The 22,967-nt window shown below is 35.2% G+C and overlaps 2 protein-coding genes across 2 annotated transcripts; both read right to left on the bottom strand.

The window, feature by feature from the left end:
• Positions 1-3,603: 3,603 nt before the first annotated feature.
• LOC120156099 (mRNA-decapping enzyme subunit 2-like) lies at positions 3,604-8,902 on the bottom strand. Its single transcript, XM_039167517.1, has 8 exons — positions 8,551-8,902; positions 7,481-7,632; positions 6,842-6,969; positions 6,281-6,376; positions 5,454-5,606; positions 5,156-5,259; positions 5,000-5,067; positions 3,604-4,135 (listed from the first exon to the last, which is right to left on the bottom strand). Exons 1-8 carry the CDS (start codon positions 8,628-8,630, stop codon positions 3,951-3,953), a joined length of 966 nt encoding a protein of 321 aa, XP_039023448.1. The 5' UTR covers positions 8,631-8,902; the 3' UTR covers positions 3,604-3,950.
• A 4,711-nt stretch (positions 8,903-13,613) lies between these two features.
• LOC120156151 (auxin response factor 16-like) lies at positions 13,614-16,550 on the bottom strand. The gene is made up of 4 exons (XM_039167559.1): positions 16,505-16,550; positions 15,076-16,256; positions 14,074-14,972; positions 13,614-13,985 (listed from the first exon to the last, which is right to left on the bottom strand). The coding sequence occupies exons 1-4, from the start codon at positions 16,506-16,508 to the stop codon at positions 13,916-13,918; spliced, it is 2,154 nt and encodes a 717-aa protein (XP_039023490.1). The 5' UTR covers positions 16,509-16,550; the 3' UTR covers positions 13,614-13,915.
• Between the last annotated feature and the right edge of the window lie 6,417 nt (positions 16,551-22,967).

Below are 22,967 nucleotides of genomic sequence, written 5' to 3'. Positions count from 1 at the left end.
TATACCAAAAACTACACTGTGAAGATATACCAAAAACAATAATAAACATAAATAGTAGTAGTTTATTCTTCAAACTTAAATATGCAACACTGTGAATTTTGTATTTGTCTTTGTTTTTGGTTGAAGTAATGCAATTCATTCAAGTTTCAATTTGCAGAAGAAGAATAGTTTCTGAAAATGAAAATCGCAACACGAAAATGACTATCGCAACGAGAGAATCACAACGCGAAACTAAAATCGCGTTGCGATTTGCATTTCGTGTTGCGATTCTTGGTTGATTTAATAAGCAATCTAAGTGAAATGGTTAATCTATTATTGAAATTACAAGTAAACTTATCATCAATTTCAATATGAAAAACCTAATAATAATGCAAAAATTTCAAAAAGAAAATAATTAAAAAAACTAACCCTCGTTGGTTGATTTGGTTGATTTTCCATTTCTGATTGTGAGGGTGGCTCTGAGAGATTTAGATAGACGGATTTCGCCGGAGATGGGGACGGATTTCATCGGAGATGGGTGAGAGAGTGAGAGATGGAGATGGGACTGAGTTGTGATTTTAGGTTTTAGGTTATGAGTTGCGATTACGGGATATACTGTGGACAGTTCAGTGTTCCAATATATTAATATTCATGTTTGGAATTTAAAAATAAAATACTTGGCCAGGATACTAATGGCGCTTTGAAAATCGCATTGCGATTATGTATTATCGCGTTGCGAAAGTCAGTATCGCGTTGCGAAAGTAAGTATCTCGTTGCGATTTTTTATTATCGCATTGCGATAGTCAGTATCGCATTGCGATTTTCCCAATTCGCGTTGCGATTTACTTATTCGCATTGCGATTTTCCCAATTCGCGTTGCGATTTACTTATTCGCATTGCGAATTGGGAAAATCGCAACGATACTGTAGACCATCGCAACGCGATTTTCAACTATCGCATTGCGAAAATGCAACGCGAATTTGCGATAATGGAGATCGCGTTACGAATTAGCGATCGCATTGCGATTTTGTTGGTCATTTTGGTAAATCCGGAAAAAGTTGGTTAAAATCGTATATTATATGGGATTTTTGGTCACTGAGGTTATTTTCTCTTATTATTATTAGTTAGCCCTTAATGTTTTATTTTAAATAAAAAAAATCGATGAAAATTATTAGTTAACACACGATTAACGTTCCAAAATAAGGGTTTTTCATCTAAAATGAAACGTTGAGGTCTAAACCGTTGATAGTATAATGTTTGATTGTACCTATTGTTTTTGAATTGTTTGATTAGAATTTTAATTCTTCCTTATATATATTAGGATGTTTTAAGAGAAATAACCTATTACTCCGGGATATACACGTGATTTTATATTTGGGATGAATTTGAACTTGTAAAATTTCAAAATAGGCAAACTCGAATTTATAGAATTCTAGAGGCGAAAATAAATTTTGAATGAAATTACATAGAAAAATTCTAAAATATATGGTAGTTTTAAAATTTCAAGGGGGCGACTGAGCTCACCTAGATCTTCCATGTACCTAGCATTATATTTTATTTCTATTTTGATACCTTGTTGTTAATTTTGACTGCTTGACAAACAAATGATAATATTATAAATTTTAGTCCTCAAAATTTACACATCCTATTAAATTGGATATTATTTAAAATAATTTAATAAAGCTTCAATATTAAAAAATCCTATTAATTTGGTCTTTATTTTCATTTGAATAATAATAATAATCTAAAATTCTAATAATTGAATAATAATTTTAAAATTTGAGGATTTATCAAAATATTTTGAATTAGGGAAAACATGTATGTTTTGAGACTAAAAGTATTATTATTTCATATTATGATATCATTTATGTTAAGTCAGCGATCAAACTTAACAACGAGATACCAAAATATAAACTAACATAAGATGTGATTTTAAAAAATAGTTAGATGAATAAAATTCAAATATATGAATAGTTGAGTACCAAATAGATAATTTATCCAAAAATTTATTCATAAAATATCATTGTATTTTAAAGATCATTATTTTATATATTGGCGGTAAAATATATTTTACAAATTAGATTCTACTTTTGTCATGCATCTTATTTAGACTTTAAAATTTAGGATAATGGATTTTAAAATATATTTTACACATATACTAGGTAGATGTAGTTGTTTTAACTCATAATCTTTAAGGAAGACTGTTAGAAGATAACGGCATGCGTAATGATCATCAAATAAAATAAACATCAAAATTTTACGTGAAAATCCCTTTCGAGAAAAATCACGGGTAGAAGAGGAGAAAATTCACTAATGTGAAAGAGAAGAATAATACAAAAGGAGTCTATATGGACAACTCGATCTTTAACCCTAACCTTTAGTATCTATTTATAAAAAGTAAATAAAGTAAAAAGCTACTTTAATAAAGTTCTCTATTTTTAATCAAATCAAGTTTATTACTTTTCCAGTTAAATTGTGTCATTTTGTATTCGAGCAAAACTTTAATAATAACAATATTCTCTTTATCCGTTGAGATAACTTGATGAATTTTTTTAACAATTTTTACGTAAGAGAGGGGAAGATAAATTTTGATCCTAATAGATATTGGACTGACAACCTAAAGGAGATGAGATGTGTCAACTAGGGATGGAGCTAGAACTTAATTTTAACAGAGGTTGTATCTTTTTAACGGTTTTAAGTTCTATACATAATTTTATTTGTTTATTTTAAAAAATATAAGCGATAACATCAAATATGCATTAAGTATATCATTTCTATGGAATAATAAGTAAAAAATAAAGTCAAAATTAAAATAAATAATAATAAAAAATATAAGATTTTAAAATATGTCAAAGACATAAGTAGGGGTGAGCATTCGATAAAGTTGAGTAAAAAAATTCCGAGTTATGAGTCCTATTTTATAACTTAAACTTGATTTGAAATTTTGTCGAGTTGAGTCGAATTTACAAAATTTGAGTCGTTTGACTCGAGTTGAGTTTTTTAGTTTCTGTTAAAATTTAATTATAAATATTTATAATATTATGATAATATTTGATTCCATTTTAAATGATTTTTATAACCATATACAATACATATATATTTCTTTCATTTTTTTCATATGTGATATGTATATATCATACAGAGTCAAATGACTCGATTCAACTTAAAAATCAATCTACTCATTACTAAAAAATTTAAGTTATTCTAGTTGGACTCTAACTTTCTTTCACTAGCTTTATTGCTCATAAGCTTACCTAAATTATAAATTTTGATTCGATTTAATATCTAAACTTTTAATTTTTCAAAACCGTACTTAAATTTAGTTTATATTTTATTTTAGTACTAAAACATACCCAAATTGATAGTTTAAGCAAAAAACAATTTAAGGTTTTAACGGGATACTAAAATAAAACACAAACTAAACATTAGACATTATTTTGGGGAAAAATTAAATACTAAAACAGACCAAAATTGATAGTTTAGATATTAAATGTGTAATTTACCCAAATTAAAAAGAACTTTCAAAACCTATTACTAAGACAATGAGCATTTATTTATTTTTTGATTAAGGCTTTAAAAGTTTAGTCTATGAACCAATAGATAAAAGAATAATATTGGGATCGTAAAAAGTACTACAAAGCAGATCAAATACAACATTAAGATAACAAGAATCGACAAAGTGTGTAGCATTTAGTGATGGAGCTGTTAGCCATACTAAAGGGGTTCTATAGTATTAATATTTCACCATTCACCAGGTTTGGACTTGCAGACCAGCATAAGTTGCCACCAAACATTCTTTTTCTGTACAGAATTTACATGTCGAACGAACCCGGACATGACACATGAATATCCAACCGATCGGGGCCACGACGCTGTATGTTTTTTTTTACGACCGAAGAAGTTCTAGCAACCGAAAAGTCTCTGCTGTGCCAACATTAAAGGATGTCACGGATAACAACTGAGTCTGATCTTCAGGAAGAAAAGCTTCCTTCCAATGCTTTTAATATTGCAGCGGTATCGAATCTAAAGTTTCTGAAGCTTTTTCCAGGACCGGCGTCAGGCGGCTTAGCATCGGATGGAAGCTTATTAGATTTTCTCTCCACAATCATTGAGTTACTTCCTATGGAAGTGTTCTTCGCTTTCCAAATAGAGATTCCTTAACAATTCGAAAAACAACGCATCAGAAAAACACACACTAGAACATCTCCATGGTACATGTAGTTTATGTAGTTTTGCAGTGCGGCAGCCTAATTTAAGGCAGTTTTCAACCTAAAATATTATCATGTTCAACCTAAAATATTAGTAAGAATGTAATATTTTTGGTTTCAACCTCAAATGTTACCTTGTCCAACTTAAAAAGTTACGATATTAGTAAAATTTTCGATTGCAACCGATTTATACCATTTTTTAGCCTTGTATTAACAAGTTGTATTTTAGACACCCCTGGTATTAGGGATGGGCATGGGTCGGGTTTTAGGTCCACCCGACCCGACCCGAGAACAATGACTCCTCCACCTGAAATCTGACCCGACCCGCATAATATATACCTTCCACCCGACCCGACCCGAAACAATAATAAAAATATTATTTTTTATTCAATAAAAACAGTGATTTAATTGAAAAAAAATAATATATAGAGAGGTATTATTGTAATTATTCTTAAATATATAAGGTAAAATTATATTTTTTCGGAGTCATGTATTTTTCACCCTAAACCCGAATCCGACCCGACCCAAACCCGATTTTTTTAAAAAAAACCCGACCCGATCGGGTCGGAACCCGTTGGGTTCGGGTCCCATGCCCATCCCTACCTGGTACTCCAAATCTTTAGGGAACATAATAACTGTGCTAAAATCAATCAATCAAACTAATATGATTAAGATAAGGCTTTCAAATCTTTATCTGATCAAACTCCAAAAGTAGATTAAGCTAATGCAGAATGTAAATCAAAGTAGTTGTTAATAATGATACAGCTAAGTACCTCAAACGCAAACCGAAAAATAAAGGGAAAGGGAAAAACCTTTTAGAGGCAAATCTGGTCTTGGATGTAGTGGGGAAGGATTCTTTGAAATCCATGACTTCAGAGATCTGCATAAAGACATCACATATGAGCAATTTACCCAACAATGTAAAAAGCATTTGAAAATTAATCATAATCTAATAACAAAATACTCACGCTAAGAAGGGGGCAACCATATAAAGCTTTAGGCCAGTGATCCCACGAGATATTACTTCATTAGTTGCTGGTTGAAGATCATCAAGCCGGTGCCAAGCAATTTCCTGCAACCATACCAAAGCTGGCTGTCAGCATTTTTACTATTTAAAAGATACAATATCTTAGATAGCCTCTCCGTTATTTGCAAAGAAAGTTCTCTACAGGTCTTAATTTTCTTAATTTTACTTCTATCCGGGCATTAATCCAAAAATATTTTGGTCCAAGTAATGGCACTTATCAATAAAAAAGAAAAACATACACTGATCTCCTTTTTTGTAAGTGGGGCAAAGGCTGTATCATCCTTTACACCAGCAACTATATAGAGCCGCACCCTCTGCTGGCCAAATATCACTTCAATGTATTCATCTTTGTTCAGGAGAGCTGAAACATCAAAGCCTGTTTCTTCTAAGACCTGTATTTTCATTGAAAGTACATCAACAAGCATAGATGAAGAAACAAAAGAGAGGTAAAAGAATTCAATAACAATTCAATAGTTATTTGGATTCCCTTATCACCAAAAACTGAATGCATCTTTTTAGTACAACATCAGCTCTGTTAGTTCTCTAAACAAAAAGGGAAACATGCAATGAACAGATTACAGGTAATAATTTACATATCCATTAGCTCCATCCCAAAGAAAGTTTAATAACAGGTTTAATAGGGAGATTGTCAACTCAACTGTAGCTTTTACTATTGAGAGGTGAATGAACAGACAAGAAAGCTAGTTAATAAAAAAAAAGTACATTCCACATTTCTTCCTCAGCCGTATCATTTACAACTAGAAAGCAAGATCATTCTGAAGTAACCATTGAATCTATAACCATCTGTACAACTAGATAGTAAGATCATTCTTACGTAATTGTTGAATCTATAGCCATCTGCATCAGCTAGTAGAGTCTAGTTACTAATTTACTACTCGCTGAGTCTGAAAAGCTCATACAACACAGGATAGATCTATCATGTGTGCAGAAGGTTAAACCATCAACAAAAATTTTCAATGTGATTCCTTAGGAATCCATTTCCAGCCCTTCACAAAAAATTAGTTAATAATAATAATAAAACCTAATCCATGTGAAATAAGCTTACTTCTCGAATGGCACATGCATGGTCCTCCTCGTCTTTGTTCTTCTTTCCACGTGGGAAACTCCAGCTTGTCCCTTTCCATCCCTTGACTAGGATGCACTATTAAATGCGGAAACAAACTTAGTAAAGACAATCTTAGAATGAAAGTTTACCAATTAACACCAAAAAACATGATAATACTAGAAAATGTTACACAACATGACTTTAATTGCAAAAAATAGCTTTCCTTGAGTTCCATCAATTAGAAAACAAAATTGGATGAAAAAACTGATGCGCATGCACTAAAAGAAAAATCTCTGATAAACATATCAGAAGATCAGAAATTTTTGGAAAGACTAAAAGGAATAGAGAGAGAGAGAGAGAGAGAGAGAACAGGAAAGTTCTGTTTTTTAGCACAGACATGAATGCCTATGCCTGAAGCGTATTAAAAGGGCTAAAGTTGAGCACCATGAAATCAACTTGTTAAACTGGTTAACAAGGGACAAGAAAGTGATATTTACTCAAAATAAAAACTATATAGGTCAAAGGACTTCTTGTTTTTATCTAGAAAAGGAAGAGACTCACCCGTTCATAAGTTTCATCCAAAATAATTGCCCCGGTTACAGGAACTCGAACCTTGTAATCAGTGAAATCTTTGAATATATCATCTATATGAGCAACGTAAGGCCTTAAAACATCGCAGCTGTTGAACACTGGAACAAGTTAAGGAAACAGTTTTTGGTTTTTGGAAAAGGAAATAGAGAATATTGCTGACAGAAAAAAAAAGACCAGGCTCAGAGCATGGAATAACAAAAAGGAGTCAGAAAAGGCCAATAGAGATAGTCTTCCAACAGTAAAATAGCATGCCAAGTCAAAAGATATCTAGACTTATGCTACACTTAATAGCATAAATTCTAACTTCCATTTTGGAGCTTAAAAGTATAAGCTCAAGCTCCAATCCCTGTTATAAAATAATGGTTTTCCCTTTTCTAATGGTACAGATTATATGAGATAGTTCAGACGTTTGTAATCATGAATTCATGATATAAACTAGGGGAGTACATCACCTATGATAACTGCAATATAATTAACCGATTAAAATTTTTAATTGCGTAGTGGTCACCAAAATATTATGTTGAACTCATGCTTTTAAGTAGTGGACCCTGGTGCTAGCAAGTAGCAACAAGATTACAAAGCAGTAAAGATGCATCAGATATAGGATACATAAAGAGGTGAACTCCTTCAGATTCAGTGACTTAAGCGATGGATTTTTTTCCACTGTATTGTCTTCATAGAACCAGTGTGCATACTCCACAAGGAAGAGAATTCTCTCAAATGACTGTTGGTCCTCTTTCGGCACATTTAAAACAAACCGACTGCACAACAATTATAAGCGATAACTTCAGATAAAATCAGAGGGGGCGATAAAAAAACGCAATGTGTGTGAGAGAGAGAGAGTGCAGCATCGTACAAACAGAGCATCAGCTAATTATTGGATTATATCAGTGAAACATAAGATATGAACTTCCTAGAAACAAAACCAAATTCCTCAGTGCATTTTGCTGGTTTTGAGAACATATCCAGTGAAAAACTGGTGAAACAGCTTGCCAAAGAATAATTAGTAGGAAAAATTCTTGTGAGTTATACTTGGGCGAATGATACACCTAAAAGGCTAAAAGTCAATCTAACATCTAAAGATTCTTGAGCATAAACCTTAAACTTAACTGATTGGCCCCACATAAAGGCTACAGCTACTTGGAAAAAGGAGTTATATTGATTCAATCTTCTCTTGCTTACTCAAAGTCTATATTCTGAACAAAAGCACACAATATTCACAGTTTTTTAATCTCTTTTGCATGATTCAAGAAATAGGAACTCATTCCATAGACGATGTAGTTTTACAAAATAATTATCGTTTTCCGACCAACGATTTTGTATATAGTTAGAATGACCCTTGATTACCAACTACTAATTTGTAAAGATAATTCCATAGACATTATTTTGCTAAAAAATTCTTGAGCACTTCAAATTAAGAATTCCCGATACCGAAATGTGCAATATAAAACTAGGTTTAGTTTGCATAACAAATCCATTCTCTGTAAGCACCTTCAAAAACAGACATTTTCAAACAAGGAACATAAAAATTCATGTGTTAATAAACCTAACTTAACAATTAAGCAACTGAATTCAGCTACTTCTTCTATAAACCCCAAATCAGTCAAAATCAACCAAAACCACAACGAATAGTTGGAATTAAACACCAAATTCTACAGAAACAAAAAGAAAACTGAAACCTGCAAAGATCGTCAAGGAGCTCTTGAGGAGGAAGACCGTTCTTCAATGGCGCGCTCGAAGACCGATGTATCCCAGACATAGTTCTTTCTAGTTTCAAAAAGGAAGAAAAGAGAAACTAAAACCCTGACCCTAACTAAATTTTAGAGAAAGATCCAGAAGATACTAGAAGAAGGTTGAAATATTACCGTAGTTTTGTTTTTTCTCTTGGTTTTCTAAGGTTATCGGAAAATGGAGGTGGAAAAGGTAGAAAGAGAGGTCCCGCCGGCCGCCGGGATCTCTCAAGGGGGGATGGTGAGTGGTGACCCGAAATTAAACCGTTTCTCCGCCTGCCTCTCTGGAAAGTGACTGGCCTCTTTGGGGATTTTGGGAATTTATATGACCCGTTGATGAACCGGGTTTGAATTATCGGGTTCGAGATTAGACAATTCATGAATTATCTATTCAAAATCTTTTTTAATAATTTACGAACTCAAACTCAATAATATTTCCTTTAATCATTGAGTTGATTTAACAAATTCAATTTTTATAGATAATTTAATTGATAAGATAAATGTTTGACTTAATATAAAAGTATGTGTCTAAATTATATTCAAAGTTAATTTTAGGTACTTAAAGATTTTTTCGTTAAAAATTAGCGTCTAATATTTTATCGTTACACTTTTAGGTACATACTGTTTAAAAACCGTTAACTGTCACATGTCAAGTTTAGATTTTCTTAAAAATAATTTATTTTAAAAAACATAAAATATAGACATGACAAGTGTCACTTAACGAATATTTTTTAAAAATTGACACGTAAAAATATAAAAGAGAAAATATTAGACATCAATTTTTAACAAAAATATCTTTAAACACCAAAAAGTTAATTTTAAGTATAATCTGAACACTTATTTTTATATTGAGCCTAATAATTTAATGAATAAAAAAAGATAATTTGTCTTGGGAAAATGTTTTAAAATTTAAATAATTAAAGGGTAAATTATGTGTTTAGTATTTAAATTGTTAGTTTTGATCTATTTTAGTATTTAAACTTTCAATTTTTTAAAAATCATATATAAAGTTTAGTTTTTTGTTTTATTTTAGTACCCACAATTAAAAACTTTGGTTTTTGTTTCATTTCAGTAACTCGTTTAAAATTTAACGTTAAGTTTTGAAAAGACTAAAAGTTTAGGTACTAAATGGATCAAAACTAATAGTGTAGGTATTAAACAAGTTAAATTTAACGACTGATATTAAAATGAAATGAAAACTAAATATTAGATATAATTTTTTTAAAAAATAGCACATTATTTAGATATTGATCTTTTAAATGGTTAAATATATACGCTTAAATATTTACTTATTGAACTATTGAAGATAAGACTTATACACGTTTATCATTATCGTCCACCCTAATTCATCCTCCCAACACGTGCCATGTACAGTTTTTTTTTATTTAATAAAATCCATATTATACTTTTATATTTTAGTCATTTTCTTATTTCTTCTATTTTAATTCAACCTTCTTAAGACCTCAACTTTCTTAAAACGAAAACGTTGAGTAGGGCTATAAACGTGTTGAGGTTGAATATTATTGAGTTTGTCTCGACTCGAAAAGAATGTAATTGAGTTCGATTTAACTCAAAAATTTATGATTTTAAAATTATCAAGTTCGACTCGACTAAAAAGCTTGTGAGTTTAAAATTTTTAATCTCAACTTGAAATTAGAAATTAAAGCCCGACTCGATTTCGAAAAAATTTGACCTCGAAATATTTTCAAAGTTAACTCTATTGAAGGTTAAACATGAACTTAAATTTTATGTACATAAAAGTGTTATATTATATTTTTTTAAATAACATGTAAATGTTAATATTATTAATAATTTAATTTTAAAAAAATCTAGAAATTTAAAATATTATTTTTCAAATTACTCTTGAGTTTTTTTGATTTGAGTATCTGGTTGTTCGTTTCGACTCGTTAAAAAATTCAATCGAGCTCGATGTTACCAGAAGCTGGATATGTTCCAAAGTTTCGACATAAATTATCAAATCATGTTGTTCTATTCTCGATATTTTCGTTTGATGCGGACTATTTATTGCATGTCCTAGAAGATGAGCTTAACTCGAGGCCTTATATTGGTCGATGATGAGGATGAGGCGACGAGATGGGTCGGGTTCTTATCGGAAACACATGAGGAACTCGATGAGAAGGGCGGTGAATGGCAACGTCGACTATGTCGGCCGGAGTTTGAAGAAAACGACGGCAAAATTTGGGATTTTAATCGCGTGAACAATCGTCGATTCACGGCGATATAAGGTGTTTCACTGCTTGACGATGCTCGGGCTTTAGTCGCCGGTTGGAGGGGAGTTGATTGGTGGCAGTGGCGCACTCCAATGTTGGCCGGACGGCGACGCTCAGGGAGGCCGACGAGGTTTGATAATTTGGGGGTTAGGGATTTGAGTTATCGGGGTTCACGATTTGGGGAAGGGTTTAAATTTTGCTGATAAAGGAAAATGGTCTAATTACGGGTTTGGTCCCCGTATTCCTGCAACTATAAATATTTGTCTATAAATTTCATGAACTCATAATTTGACCCCTACTTTTGGGGTGTTGCACTGCGGTTTGAACAACCCGGTGCAATAGAACTGTACAAAGACCAAGGTTTCAGATGCATCAAGGTACCAGAAGGAGCAAGTTGGCCACAGCCGAAGACCGGACGTGAGGTTCAACTTCATGATGAAGCTTCTTAAAGCCCCTACGGCCGCGTAAATTCCTTTACGAACACAGCAAGATAACCGAAGAACTCATCGAAGATGCAAATATGTAGCATATCTGAAATTAGTTTGTATATAATCTGAACATCATCAGATTTGGTTCAGATATTTGTAGTTACACTGTAATTATCGTCTGTAATGTTAATGTTTCGAATCGGTTCTGTATGTTAAGCTCTTGCTGCATTCGTCGTCGTCGGTTCCGAGTGGCAGAAATGGTTACCGAACATCAAACATCTTGAACAAACCTTCCCTGACATTGATGCATAAAATTTGCAATTTTCTGTATGTTAAGCTCTTGCTGCTTTCGTCGTCGTCGTTTCCGAGTGGCAGAAATGGTTACCGAACATCAAACAGCTTGAACAAACCTTCCCTGACATTGATGCATCAAATTTGAAATTTTATCAGATTTTCACTAATAGTTGAGTGTCATTTAAATCATTTCTTCAACTCCCATTAAAACCAGTAAGGCAAGAATTTTGACTGCCCTTTGTTCCTTCAACTGGCTTCAGCCTTCAGCTAGCCTCAACATCAACTATTATTCTTCTATAAAATCAAAATTTTCATGGGTAAATTAAGTGTTCAGTATCTAAACCATCACTTTTGGTCCGTTTTAGTACCTAAATTTTTAATTTTTTCAAAATCACACCCAACGTTTAGTTTTTGTTTTGTTTTAGTACTTCGTCGTTAAAAACTTAAGAGGTGATTTGAAATTATGGCTCCTTTTTTATGGGTAAATTGCATCATTCTTCACTAAATTATCTTCTTTTTTCGATTTTGGTCACTGAATTTTAAATTTTTTAATTTAATTATTTAACTTTCAAATTACTCCTAATTTAATCACTCTAACTTTCAAATTTTATTTTATTTTTAACTATATTAATAAAATAATAATAATAATAATAAATGTCATATCACAAAAAATATTAAAAATAAATTAGAGTGATTAAAATAGGAATAATTTGAAAGTTGAGTAGTTAAATTGAAATTTTTTAAACTTTATAACCAAAATAAGAGTGAGAATATAGTTGAGTGATAAATGATGTAATTTACACATAAAAATGCAGTGGAATGTACTAAAATAAAACAAAAACTAAACGATATATATGGTTTTGAAAAATTAAAAGTTTAATTACTAAAATAGATCAAAATTGATAGTTTAGATACTAAACTTGTAATTTACCTAATTTTCATTTCAGTCATATTTTGTTCTCATTTATTTATTGACTGATAAAATGATCAACAATCGTAGAGGGTGATAGCCCAGTGATTCTTATAAAATGATAGTTTCTCTCCATAATTGGTATACATAATTCATGATTCTATTATTTTCTTCTCGATAAAATCAAAAAAAAAATCATGGGTAAATTACGTGTTTAGTATTTAAACTATCATTTTTGATCTGTTTTAGTACCTAAATTTTTATTTTTAAAAAAAAATCATACACAATATTTAATTTTTGTTTTATTTTGATATCTCGTCATTAAAAACTTAAGAGATGATTTAAACGTGGCTCATTTTTTATGGGTAAATTACATCATTTTTCACTCAACTATCTTCTTATTTCGATTTTGGTCACTGAATTTTAAATTTTTTAATTTAATTATTTAACTTTCAAATTACTCCTAATTTAATCACTCAAACTTTCAAATTTTATTTTATTTTTAATTATATATTTTATTTTATTCCACTCCCTAAACTTTTGAAAAACATATTATCATTTTAAGGATTATATGTTTGTTGACTCTATCTATATGTTTGCACTATTCACGTGACAGGAGATCCCCATGCTATAGACGTTGACTTTTACACACGTGACCAAATGGATCCTAGACCTGTGGCATACTCTAAGATCCCATTCATTTGTTGCATCACATCAAGTCCTCGTATTTTGCTCATCTTTTCAGATCAGTCCATCTAATTATTTGAGTCGAAAACCGATGACACTGAAAACGACATATTGACCGTTAATCAATCAACGACTTTCATCTTAAGAAATACGAATGTCTCCCTATCAAATAAACATATATAAAGCGCCTTAAACTCGAAGTTTTCGGAGTCTCGCTCGATTAGTTCATACGACCATCGTTAAAAGTCGACATTCGAAAGTTCTAATATAAAATAAACAACTCCTTTTCCATCTCAAGATGTGATCTTTGTGTCAAAGACACAAATTCAAGACCCCATGACCTAACACAACAGGTTGTCATGGATCTTTTTGTCTGATTCTTGCAACGTTCAAAGAACACCTTATCAAACATGTATCAAAAGGTCAGGCAAATGTCTTGATGATAAAATTGACAAACAAAGGCTTAACTAGGAAAATTTATTAAGCATTTTGTAGCCCTACTACACTCTGTGAGGAGCAAAATGGCAGCCTGCACTATTTTTCTTTCGTAAAATGTACAGTTTCTTGGACTCTGCTTAAATGAACAAGACGAAGGACATCGATCCTTCTTATGTCGAAAGAAAATTCAAGTTAATGTGGATTTTAGTTCCATAGGAATGGTTGACAATGGAGCTTTCTCGCAACTACCAGAGAAGAAATGAAATGGGAATCGAAAACAAAGTATTGGGAAAAAAACTGTACAATTTTCGGGGATCGGTTCGTCTCTATCTTTCTAAGTTGTCGCTGCTCGAATCCATAAGAATGTTTAGCCTCCTTGCTGACTTCAAAAACTCGCTGCGAGAGAAGTGATTATACGTCAGATAAACCGAAAGCAAATGTTTAGGAAGGATAAGGAATTGATGTTAAGGAAGCTGTAGTGTACCTGAAGGGCTCATCTCCAGTGTGTTTAACGGAACCGGAAGCATCGCGGTAGAGCACGCTGCTCAGCATCTCTGAACTTTCTATGTCGAACATGTTAGCCAGCTTCCCATACAGCTCTTCGAATGATCCGAGAACTGAAAGATCGAGGGTTCTTCCCACATTCTCTGATTCCATGAACACCTTGCAATGACCAGCCTCCAAACCAAGCTCGGTTTTTTTATGTTCTTTGTGCCAAGGAGACCCTTCATCGGAAGAATTTTCCCGAGCATTTTGATGTAAGGCGGATCCAATTCCATCAGAGGAGACCACAGTTTTCTCTGTATTCCCGTCCGATGAATTGTTTCCGACAGTATCAGCTGAGCAGCTCTGAGAAGCCTGATGCTCACTGAAAATGAGTTGGCCGAACAATAAGATATGGGGTGTCTTTGTTTCATTGTTTCGTTTCAAACTCTGGGTTGGATTTCCTATTGTTAACAAGGAAGATATATTCCTATTGTTTCGATTGTCGCTGCTAAAGTTGTCACCCGAGAGTCTAGTAGGTGGAGCAGTACGATCAAATTGATGAAAACCAGGTGGAAACAGACCTGGATGCAGCTTGTTGGAGCGGAGATCTAATGAAGACATTCCGAACGGTTCGTGCCTGGCTCCCTGTATGCCTCCAGGAATGTTGTCTGTAATGCAACACACGGGGCTGCTGGACCTGAAAGAGTTGCTGGAAAAAGATGGCATCGGAATTTGGTAAGGTAAGGGCACGTCCGGGTGCTGTGGAAGCTGCATCTTTTTCCTCGGTGGTGAGAAAGGACTGTTAAGATGGATTGCTGGTATGTTCGTGGCCAATTCAACCAGCCACGGGCTAACTCGCTTCACATTGTGGAGTAAATCAGGCTCATCCCATGCTACCTGGACGACGTTAAATCGAACAAATCCATGAGCTGATTACTAATTCTTAGAAAATATGGATGCTAGTTATTCAATGGCAATCGATGGAGTAAAACTAAAATACCTGCAGAAGACGCCAAGGAGAGTTAGGCCAACGGATGGGATCGACAACCTGAGCGGTAGATATCATTCCCATGAACCAGCTAATCCGTGAAGAGTCCTCTGTTTCAAAAGCCATTTTGAACCTCATCCCAGGATGCCACTGGATCTGCATTGCAGCTCTAACCGACGAGGCCTTCACACAGAACTCAGGAGTGCTTGCCCCTGGATAGTAAACAAACTCAAAGGACTGCCCGTTTGCAGCACGAGTGGCAGCCTCAATCACCGATTCAGCCCTTACTCTTCCCCTCGTATCCCCATAACAGTCCTTCCGCATAAATTTACTCTCCCCCTCCCTCGAGAACGGAGAGTAACCCCCGATTTGTGAAACAGAGCTTCCACCCCCCGAATTCCATCCCGATTGATACTCGTGCCCACTCCCTAGTCCTCTCTTCGCCCTACGAATTCCCACACAAAGATCTCCATTATCCGCTCTAAGAAACACAATCGAATCACCAGCCACAAGCTTCTTGTGATTCACGAAATTACTCCACCCCGTCGTCAAAAGATGCCGGCGAGGCGTCCCCCTATATATATGCCTAAACTTCCAAACCTCACCATGGACATCCTTTGCAAGAATAGTCTGAACAGGAGGTTCTGCATTATAATCCAACCTAGGAAATATAGTCTCCGCGCAATAACGCGGGACCGAGAACCCTCCACCGTTGTTAGCACCGGATTGAGTCAACGTCTTAGCAAAGGAAGGCGAATTTCCGGGGCTCTCAACCCCCCCAACATTCCCATCAAAAGCATCATCCTCAACCCCAAAATCATTCTCTCTCAAAGGAACCAACATGATCTTGGCATAAACCTCATCGGTTTCGAGATCCGCCATGAACTTAACAGCGGAAACTCGACATAAGACTAGGGACGGAATTGGGAGATTCCCGAAATCCACACTTCCATTGGCATGCTCAGCATGACCTTGAGGGAAGTAGAACACTTTGGAGTTCACTGATGGCATATGTACCATTCCACCAGCACAGGCATGCCATAGCCGATGATCTAAGCATTTTTCGGAATCTTTCATCACTTCTTTCCTAGAATCCATAACAGTTATCATCTTTTTTTCTTCTTCCAATTCTATGGGGATAAAAACAACTAACCCCTTCTTTACTCTGGTTTTTCTTTCCACTTGATGATTACCTGTTAGTACATGAAAATTCAAGGCAGATCTAAGTAAATACTCAAAGCAACAAAATATATATACACACACACATCTACCAAAAAAGGACAAAAATTGTAAAGAAAGTAACAGGTAATCAACTGAGACAGATAAATCAGCTACAATTGAACAAAACCCATAATTTTTTTCAATATTCACAAAAAAAGGGATCAATCCATTGAAATTTAAACGGGGAAAGGTGGATTAGAAGAGGGTTGAAAGGGCTTACCCATGGAACAAAAGGAAAGATTTTTCCAGGAAAAGGAAGGAAACCCAGATTATGATGTGTAGACACTAATTTTCGTCCAACTTTTTTATTATTTATATATATATATTATATAGTTTGAAATCATTTTGAAAACTATATAATATATATTTTTTTTAAAAAATATTTTGAAAATATATAATATATAGTTTTTGAAAATATTTTTGAAAAAATATATATTATATAGTTTTTGAAATCATTTTTGAAAACATATAACATATAATTTCAAAACATTTTTGAAATTATGAGTTTGAAAACATTTTAAAAAGATATATATATAATATATAATTTTAAAATATTTTTGAAAATATATATTATATAGGTTTTTGAAAAATATTTTTTATTATTATAATTGTCATTTTTTTTTTTATTTTAGTATTATTATTATTTTTATTAATTTTATTTTTATTGTTCATGTCCAATAATCAATCCAGCAAAGGGTCCACTAGTCTGGTCCAGTCAGATTTGAGCCTGACCCAACCCGTCCAGGTTTAGGGTTTGGAAAACCCTGAAGAGACATCAAGTCACAGGCGCCGCGCATGGGGAAGTTATACAGTCAAAGAGAGAGCAAGAACGGCCGGGAAAACCGGGACTGCACCATCCCGGGATTCCCGGTCACGTGAAACAACGTTAGGCCCGAAAGGTACGGGAATGACCCCGTCATCGCCGGAAACAACCCCGTTGGGGGCTATATAAATACCAACAGGGTACACCGAGAAAATGGGGGGAGGAGAAAGACAGCATCATCGAGAGATACCGAGAACCATCGACCACAAAACCATTCTACACAGAACCACAAGCCTAAAGCCAAAATACCCACAACGAGAATAATACCCAAGTATCATCGGGAGCAAGCCAAACACACATCAGACAACCAAAAACCACAAACACAAAAAACAACAGAAACCAAAAGCCAAAGCAACAATCACTAGAAAAATCACAGAAAATCGAGGGTTACTCGGTTTTGTTCATCGAGAGTACGTAAGAGCCTAGCCATAACCGAGGAGTGGCCGGAACTCAAGAGACGCCGGTTTTAAAGGGTAAAAAACTGAAGCTTACACTTTAGATCTACGCCGTTTTGGGGATATTTGTGGGATTTAGACTTTGGATTGGCGCTCGGGGTGTCAAGGAGAGTGTTCTGGGCTTGTTTAGACTTTCCGGCCACCGCCGGTGGTAGCCGGAGGCGGCGGCGGAAGGCGGAGTGGCTACCGGTCAGGGGCCGGCTTTCTCACCGAGCGAAGGAATGTAGAGAGGGACGAGAGAGAGATATCTGTTGAGAGAGAGAGTGTAAACTGGAAAATGGGAGGAATTTGGAGAATTAGATGCATTTTGGGGGTTTTATGGGTTCAGTGAAACGGCGCCGTTTTAGGGTGCGTTAAAACTACGTCGTTTTCGCCCTTACCATCCGTGTTTTCTGAATATAAAGGGATAATCTCCCTTTTGGTCCTCCTTATTTTATAATCCTGACGTGTAGCCATTAATGTAGCTTTCTTTTTTTTTCAATTTAAGCCTTCATTTTTTTATATTTTCATTTCAGTCACTAATTCATATATTATGTTTGATGATTTCCAGATTTGGTCCCACTGTTTGATAGCCTTTTTTTTTTTCTTTTTTTTCGGTTTTTTAATTACTATTTATTTTATGTGTTTATTTCTTATTTCATTCCTTACTTCTAACATTTTTATTTTTTTCTTTCTTTGTTTTAATTCCTTTTTATCTTCTTTGATTTATTTACTATTTTTTATTCTTTATCTAACACTTTTTGACTTTTTAGGGATATTTTCGATCGATTAAAGGTAAGTGATTCGAATTGGGTTTTTAAATTTTAATTTAAATTTCTAATTTCTCGTAATGAAGACAACCGATAAATTAATTGGTACCGAAAGGGCGGTTCAAGGGTGCTAATCCTTCCTTGACCGTAACCGACTCCCGAACCCGACACGTTTCTGGTACAACGCATATCAGGTAAGATGGTGTCCGATCCACCTAAATATTTTTAAAGTGATCGGTGGCGACTCCAACCCAATTTTTCAAGTCGAAGCCCAATTCCGGGGCCCAACCGAAAGACGGTTACGACAGCTTGGCGACTCCGCTGGGGACCGGTAAGTGAGTCAGGCCAGAATTAATTTTCGGTTGTCTTTTTATGCGAAGATTGTAAATTTTAATTTTAATTTATTTATTCGATTCCAATTATTTACCTTTGATAATTTTTCCAAGTAAATAGTTGTACTAACATTTTTTCAATGATTTCAGATTTTCGAAAAGTTTCATCTCAGGCTCTATACCCGAGCTCCGAACCCTTTTAAGTGGGGGTGAAAGCGACGCATTCGTGTGAATTTATTCACCGCATATGCCTAGCAAGTAGCCTTCGGGATTCATATACCTTATGTCTTCGTGTGAATTTATTCACCGTGCGGGCATAAGGGAATGTGTCCCCTCGAGTTTAACTTAGTCCACACAAGCCTGTGATGGGTTTAGGACTAAGGGTCTGGTAAGCCCAAGGGGGCACCGGCAAGGAGAACTCGAGTACCGTTTTTAGAACCTAAACCGGGAGAGTACAGGGAAGTAGAGCCCACCCCAAAACCTCATTCCAAACCCTAGGATGCTTTGTTTCCTGCTTTATTTTTTGTTCAAAGCATGCGAACTAGACAAATATGCGGTTAGGATTTGTTTAAAATTAGCATGCGGAATAGAAATCATGTCCGGGTAGGAATTAAAGCATGAGGGGTAGATATCATGTGAGGTAGGATTTTTCATTTTTTTTTATTGTTTTGATTTACCTCACTAACCCTTTTATTTTTTGTTCTATTTTATTTTGTGTTCATCGTTTGCATCATTTAAAACGATGTGTTGATCCACCAAAAATGTGTTTGTTAAACATGAATAATCTGCATTAATGACGAATGGGTTATAATACAAAGAGATAAAAACAAAAAACTCAGAAGTCCAACCGTGGTCAAAGAATACTCAAAGGCAAAGTTACAGGGGCAATACGAGGAAAAGGTCACTGACCCGGTCGATCCTTTCGAAAACTACAAGAACAAGATGGTAAAACACTAGCTGAGCTGGATGCCATTACTGACGAATTCAAGAGGCAAGCTTCGGATAATTTCTCTCGATGGAAGGCTCCAATGACACTTTCGTTAGAAACAAGCTCGGTAGAAAGTGAAAGTCGGAGATGCAGTCCTTCGAGATCTTTTTTGGGGCAAGCATCTCATTATTTGCACATTTTAGCCAAAGGAGCCGGAATGGTTCGACAGGATATTCAACTAGCAAAAAAGACGAATCAACTTGTCAGAAGCTGTACAGGATTTGTACCATCAAAAAGAGTTTTTTGTCTCTTCAGACGTAACACTTTTGTCACCAATAAGGGTTATTCAGAATAACAGGCACATTTTTTGGATCAATGCCTCGGACATTTCATGCATCATATATTTAGACATTTTGCATTTTTTATTTTCTCTGCATTTTGTTATTTTCTCTGCATTCACATTAACTAACATAAACGTGTCTCATCAAGGGGAGCAAATACTGGATACACCGCCTCAAGTATTGGACACACCCCATCCACATAACACTCGTTTGAAGAAGAAGAGGATGGAAGCCAGAATTACACAAATCGAGGAGAATATGTTAAAACTACAGAAGGAGTTAGAGGACAAGATAAACCAGAACAGTCGAAATATTCTGGAAACAATCACAAAGAACCAAGAGTCCTTGGTTGATCAGATCATTGCCAAGTTAGTTGGCCTACAACAGACCAGTGCACCCGGGGCAGGTTCACCGGAAGGGGTAACTATACAACCTACCCCGCAAGTGGTTATCTCACCTGAAATCCTACCAGAACTTCGAGGGGATTCATCTGCTGCAAAATCAAAGCCCTTGTCCTCTGTATTTAACCCTAGGAACAATCCGGGTTATTACCATGTACCGGATTTGGACGAAGAGGAAAAGCGAGGAAGATGGAGGAAAAAATCAAACAATTGGAGGACCAAATGAATATAGTCAAAGGAGACCGTGACTACCATGAAATCGATGCAGCGGAACTTAGTCTAGTCCCGGACTTGGTTCTTCCCCTGAAATTTAAGTCCCCGGAGTTCGAGAAGTTTGACGGAAACAGTTGTCCATCCGCTCACATCACCATGTTCTGCCGAAAGATGACAGGATATGGAGGAAACGACCAACTCTTGATTCACTGCTTTCAGGATAGTCTGTCGGGCTCAGCCATTCGGTGGTACAACCAGCTAAGCCGATCAAATATCAAGACCTGGAAGGACCTGGCCAAGTCATTTCTGGAACAATACAAGCATAACAATGACATAGGCCAGATCGAGTTATGCTACAAAACATGGAAAAGAAGCATAACGAGAGTTTCAGGCAGTACGCACAAAAATGGAGGGACTTGGCTGTGCAAGTTCATCCACCGTTAGATGAAAAGGAAACCCGGAAACTTTTCGTGCAGACTCTGAAGGCTCCATACTTCGGGTATCTGGTGGCGATCACATCAGGAAGCTTTTCAGACTTGGTTATGGCCGGAGAAATGATTGAGTCGGCCATAAAGCAAGGCAAGATTAAGGATGGGGAAGCCAGTAAGAAGCCTCCTATGAGGGAGAGGGATGGAGAGGTTAACAACATCAAACACTCCAGCAAAGGTGTTACAATCTCCAGCCCAAAATCAACTGCAGCTGTACCGTTAGGTACTTCTAAACAAGATTCCAGGAGGGAAAGGGAACATTTCGACCCTATTCCCATGACCTACAAAGAGCTTTACCATCACTTCTGACACCCATGTGGTGTCACCATATCCAGTAGAACCCATGAAGCCCCCATCCCCAAATGGTATGACGAGAATGCGTATTGTGAATATCACGGCGGAGTCCCAGGGCACACAATGAGAACTGTTACGCATTTAAGAGGGTCGTACAAAAGATGCGTAACCAGAACTGGATCGACTTCAACAACTTGGGGGCATCCAAGTGAGGAATATCATTTCATCATTTGAGGCATTCTGTTTGACTTTGTTTTTCTTCCATTTTTTTATTTTTTTTCAAGTTTTTGTAAGAACATTTTAATCAAATTTATGTTACTTTAAAAGATATTAAGCAATGGATCACATTTGCAAACTTGCAATTCTTTGAATATCATTTGAATTAAGAAACTATGTGAATGGTTCAAAGTTACGGATCTACAACCCTTTCCTTTCATAAGGTACGGACAACATGGGGCATCCTTTGCATATGACAATTACTATGTTTTTATTTAAGATGTTCAATGACGATGAGAATCTTTACAAATGAAAGAGTCGAGTAGGTGAATCTAGTTTAGGTCAGTTGCTTGAAAATTGAACTCTAAAGATGAGATTCCTTAACTTTCAAAAACACCTAGACTATGACAGGTTCTTCTTGACAATCTTAAGAAATTAAATCCGTAAAAACTGAGCTATTCCGCTAAGGCAATTGGTTATAGAGGAAACTTGAAAGCCCTGGCCTTATGAGTAGATTACGTTCAAACCATGACATTGCTCGGACACTTGGCAATTCGGTGTTTGCTCCACTGCTCTTGTCAGGCTGAAGACTCTATGATGAGACGAACCCTTCAGTTAAACCTGATAAAAGTGATTATAATACTAAGCTGTCCCTCTAAAGCAATTGGTTGAACGCCCCGGCTTTATGGATTTTGCTAGCCAGACAATGGCAAAGTAAATGAAATTTATCTAAAATAGAAATTTTCGGTAATATTGGACTAAGGGAGTTAAGGAACACCTGTTATAGTTGACTACACACAAGCACTCAAGAATTTCATTTTTAGACCGATATTTTTTGCACTGCCTTTGTTAGAAGAGCCTACAAAGCTTGAACAAATGAAAGATTTCAGAGGACTGAGATAAAAGGTCTAGTAATTGATCATGCTAGTTGCGTCATTTTGTCCGCACCCAATTAAAGTGCCAAAGCATGTTGCGATATTTAAAAAAATGACATTTTTACCTTAGAAAGGAGGCCAACCTAAAGCCGACTCGTCCCTTTGAACATTTGTCAAAGACCTGTAACTCTGAAAGCATTAAAAGAGCTATTGATTCCTTTGATATTATTTGAACTCATGTTTATAATTTGATTCAATTGCGGACAATATTTTACAGAATTTTTATCATTTTCCTTCCTAAAACAAGAAAAGGGAGAAACATTTTCAAACAGAACAGTCTCAGATTTGAAAGGTCTATAAAGCCAAAGCCCGAGAAGCAGAGGGGGCACGATCGAGACTCGTCCCTTTGAACATTTGTCAAAGACCTGTAACTCTGAAAGCAGAAAAGAGCTATTGATTCCTTTGATATTAACTCATGTTTATAATTTGATTCAATTGCGGACAATATTTTACAGAATTTTTATCATTTTCCTTCCTAAAACAAGAAAAGGGAGAAACATTTTCAAAC

The sequence above is a fragment of the Hibiscus syriacus genome, unplaced genomic scaffold (genome assembly GCF_006381635.1).
Source record: "Hibiscus syriacus cultivar Baekdansim isolate YM2019G1 unplaced genomic scaffold, ASM638163v2 tig00111213_pilon, whole genome shotgun sequence".
NCBI lineage: Eukaryota > Viridiplantae > Streptophyta > Magnoliopsida > Malvales > Malvaceae > Hibiscus > Hibiscus syriacus.
The sequence above is the reverse complement of the archived record's forward strand: the minus strand, read 5'-3'. Positions and strand labels throughout refer to the sequence as shown.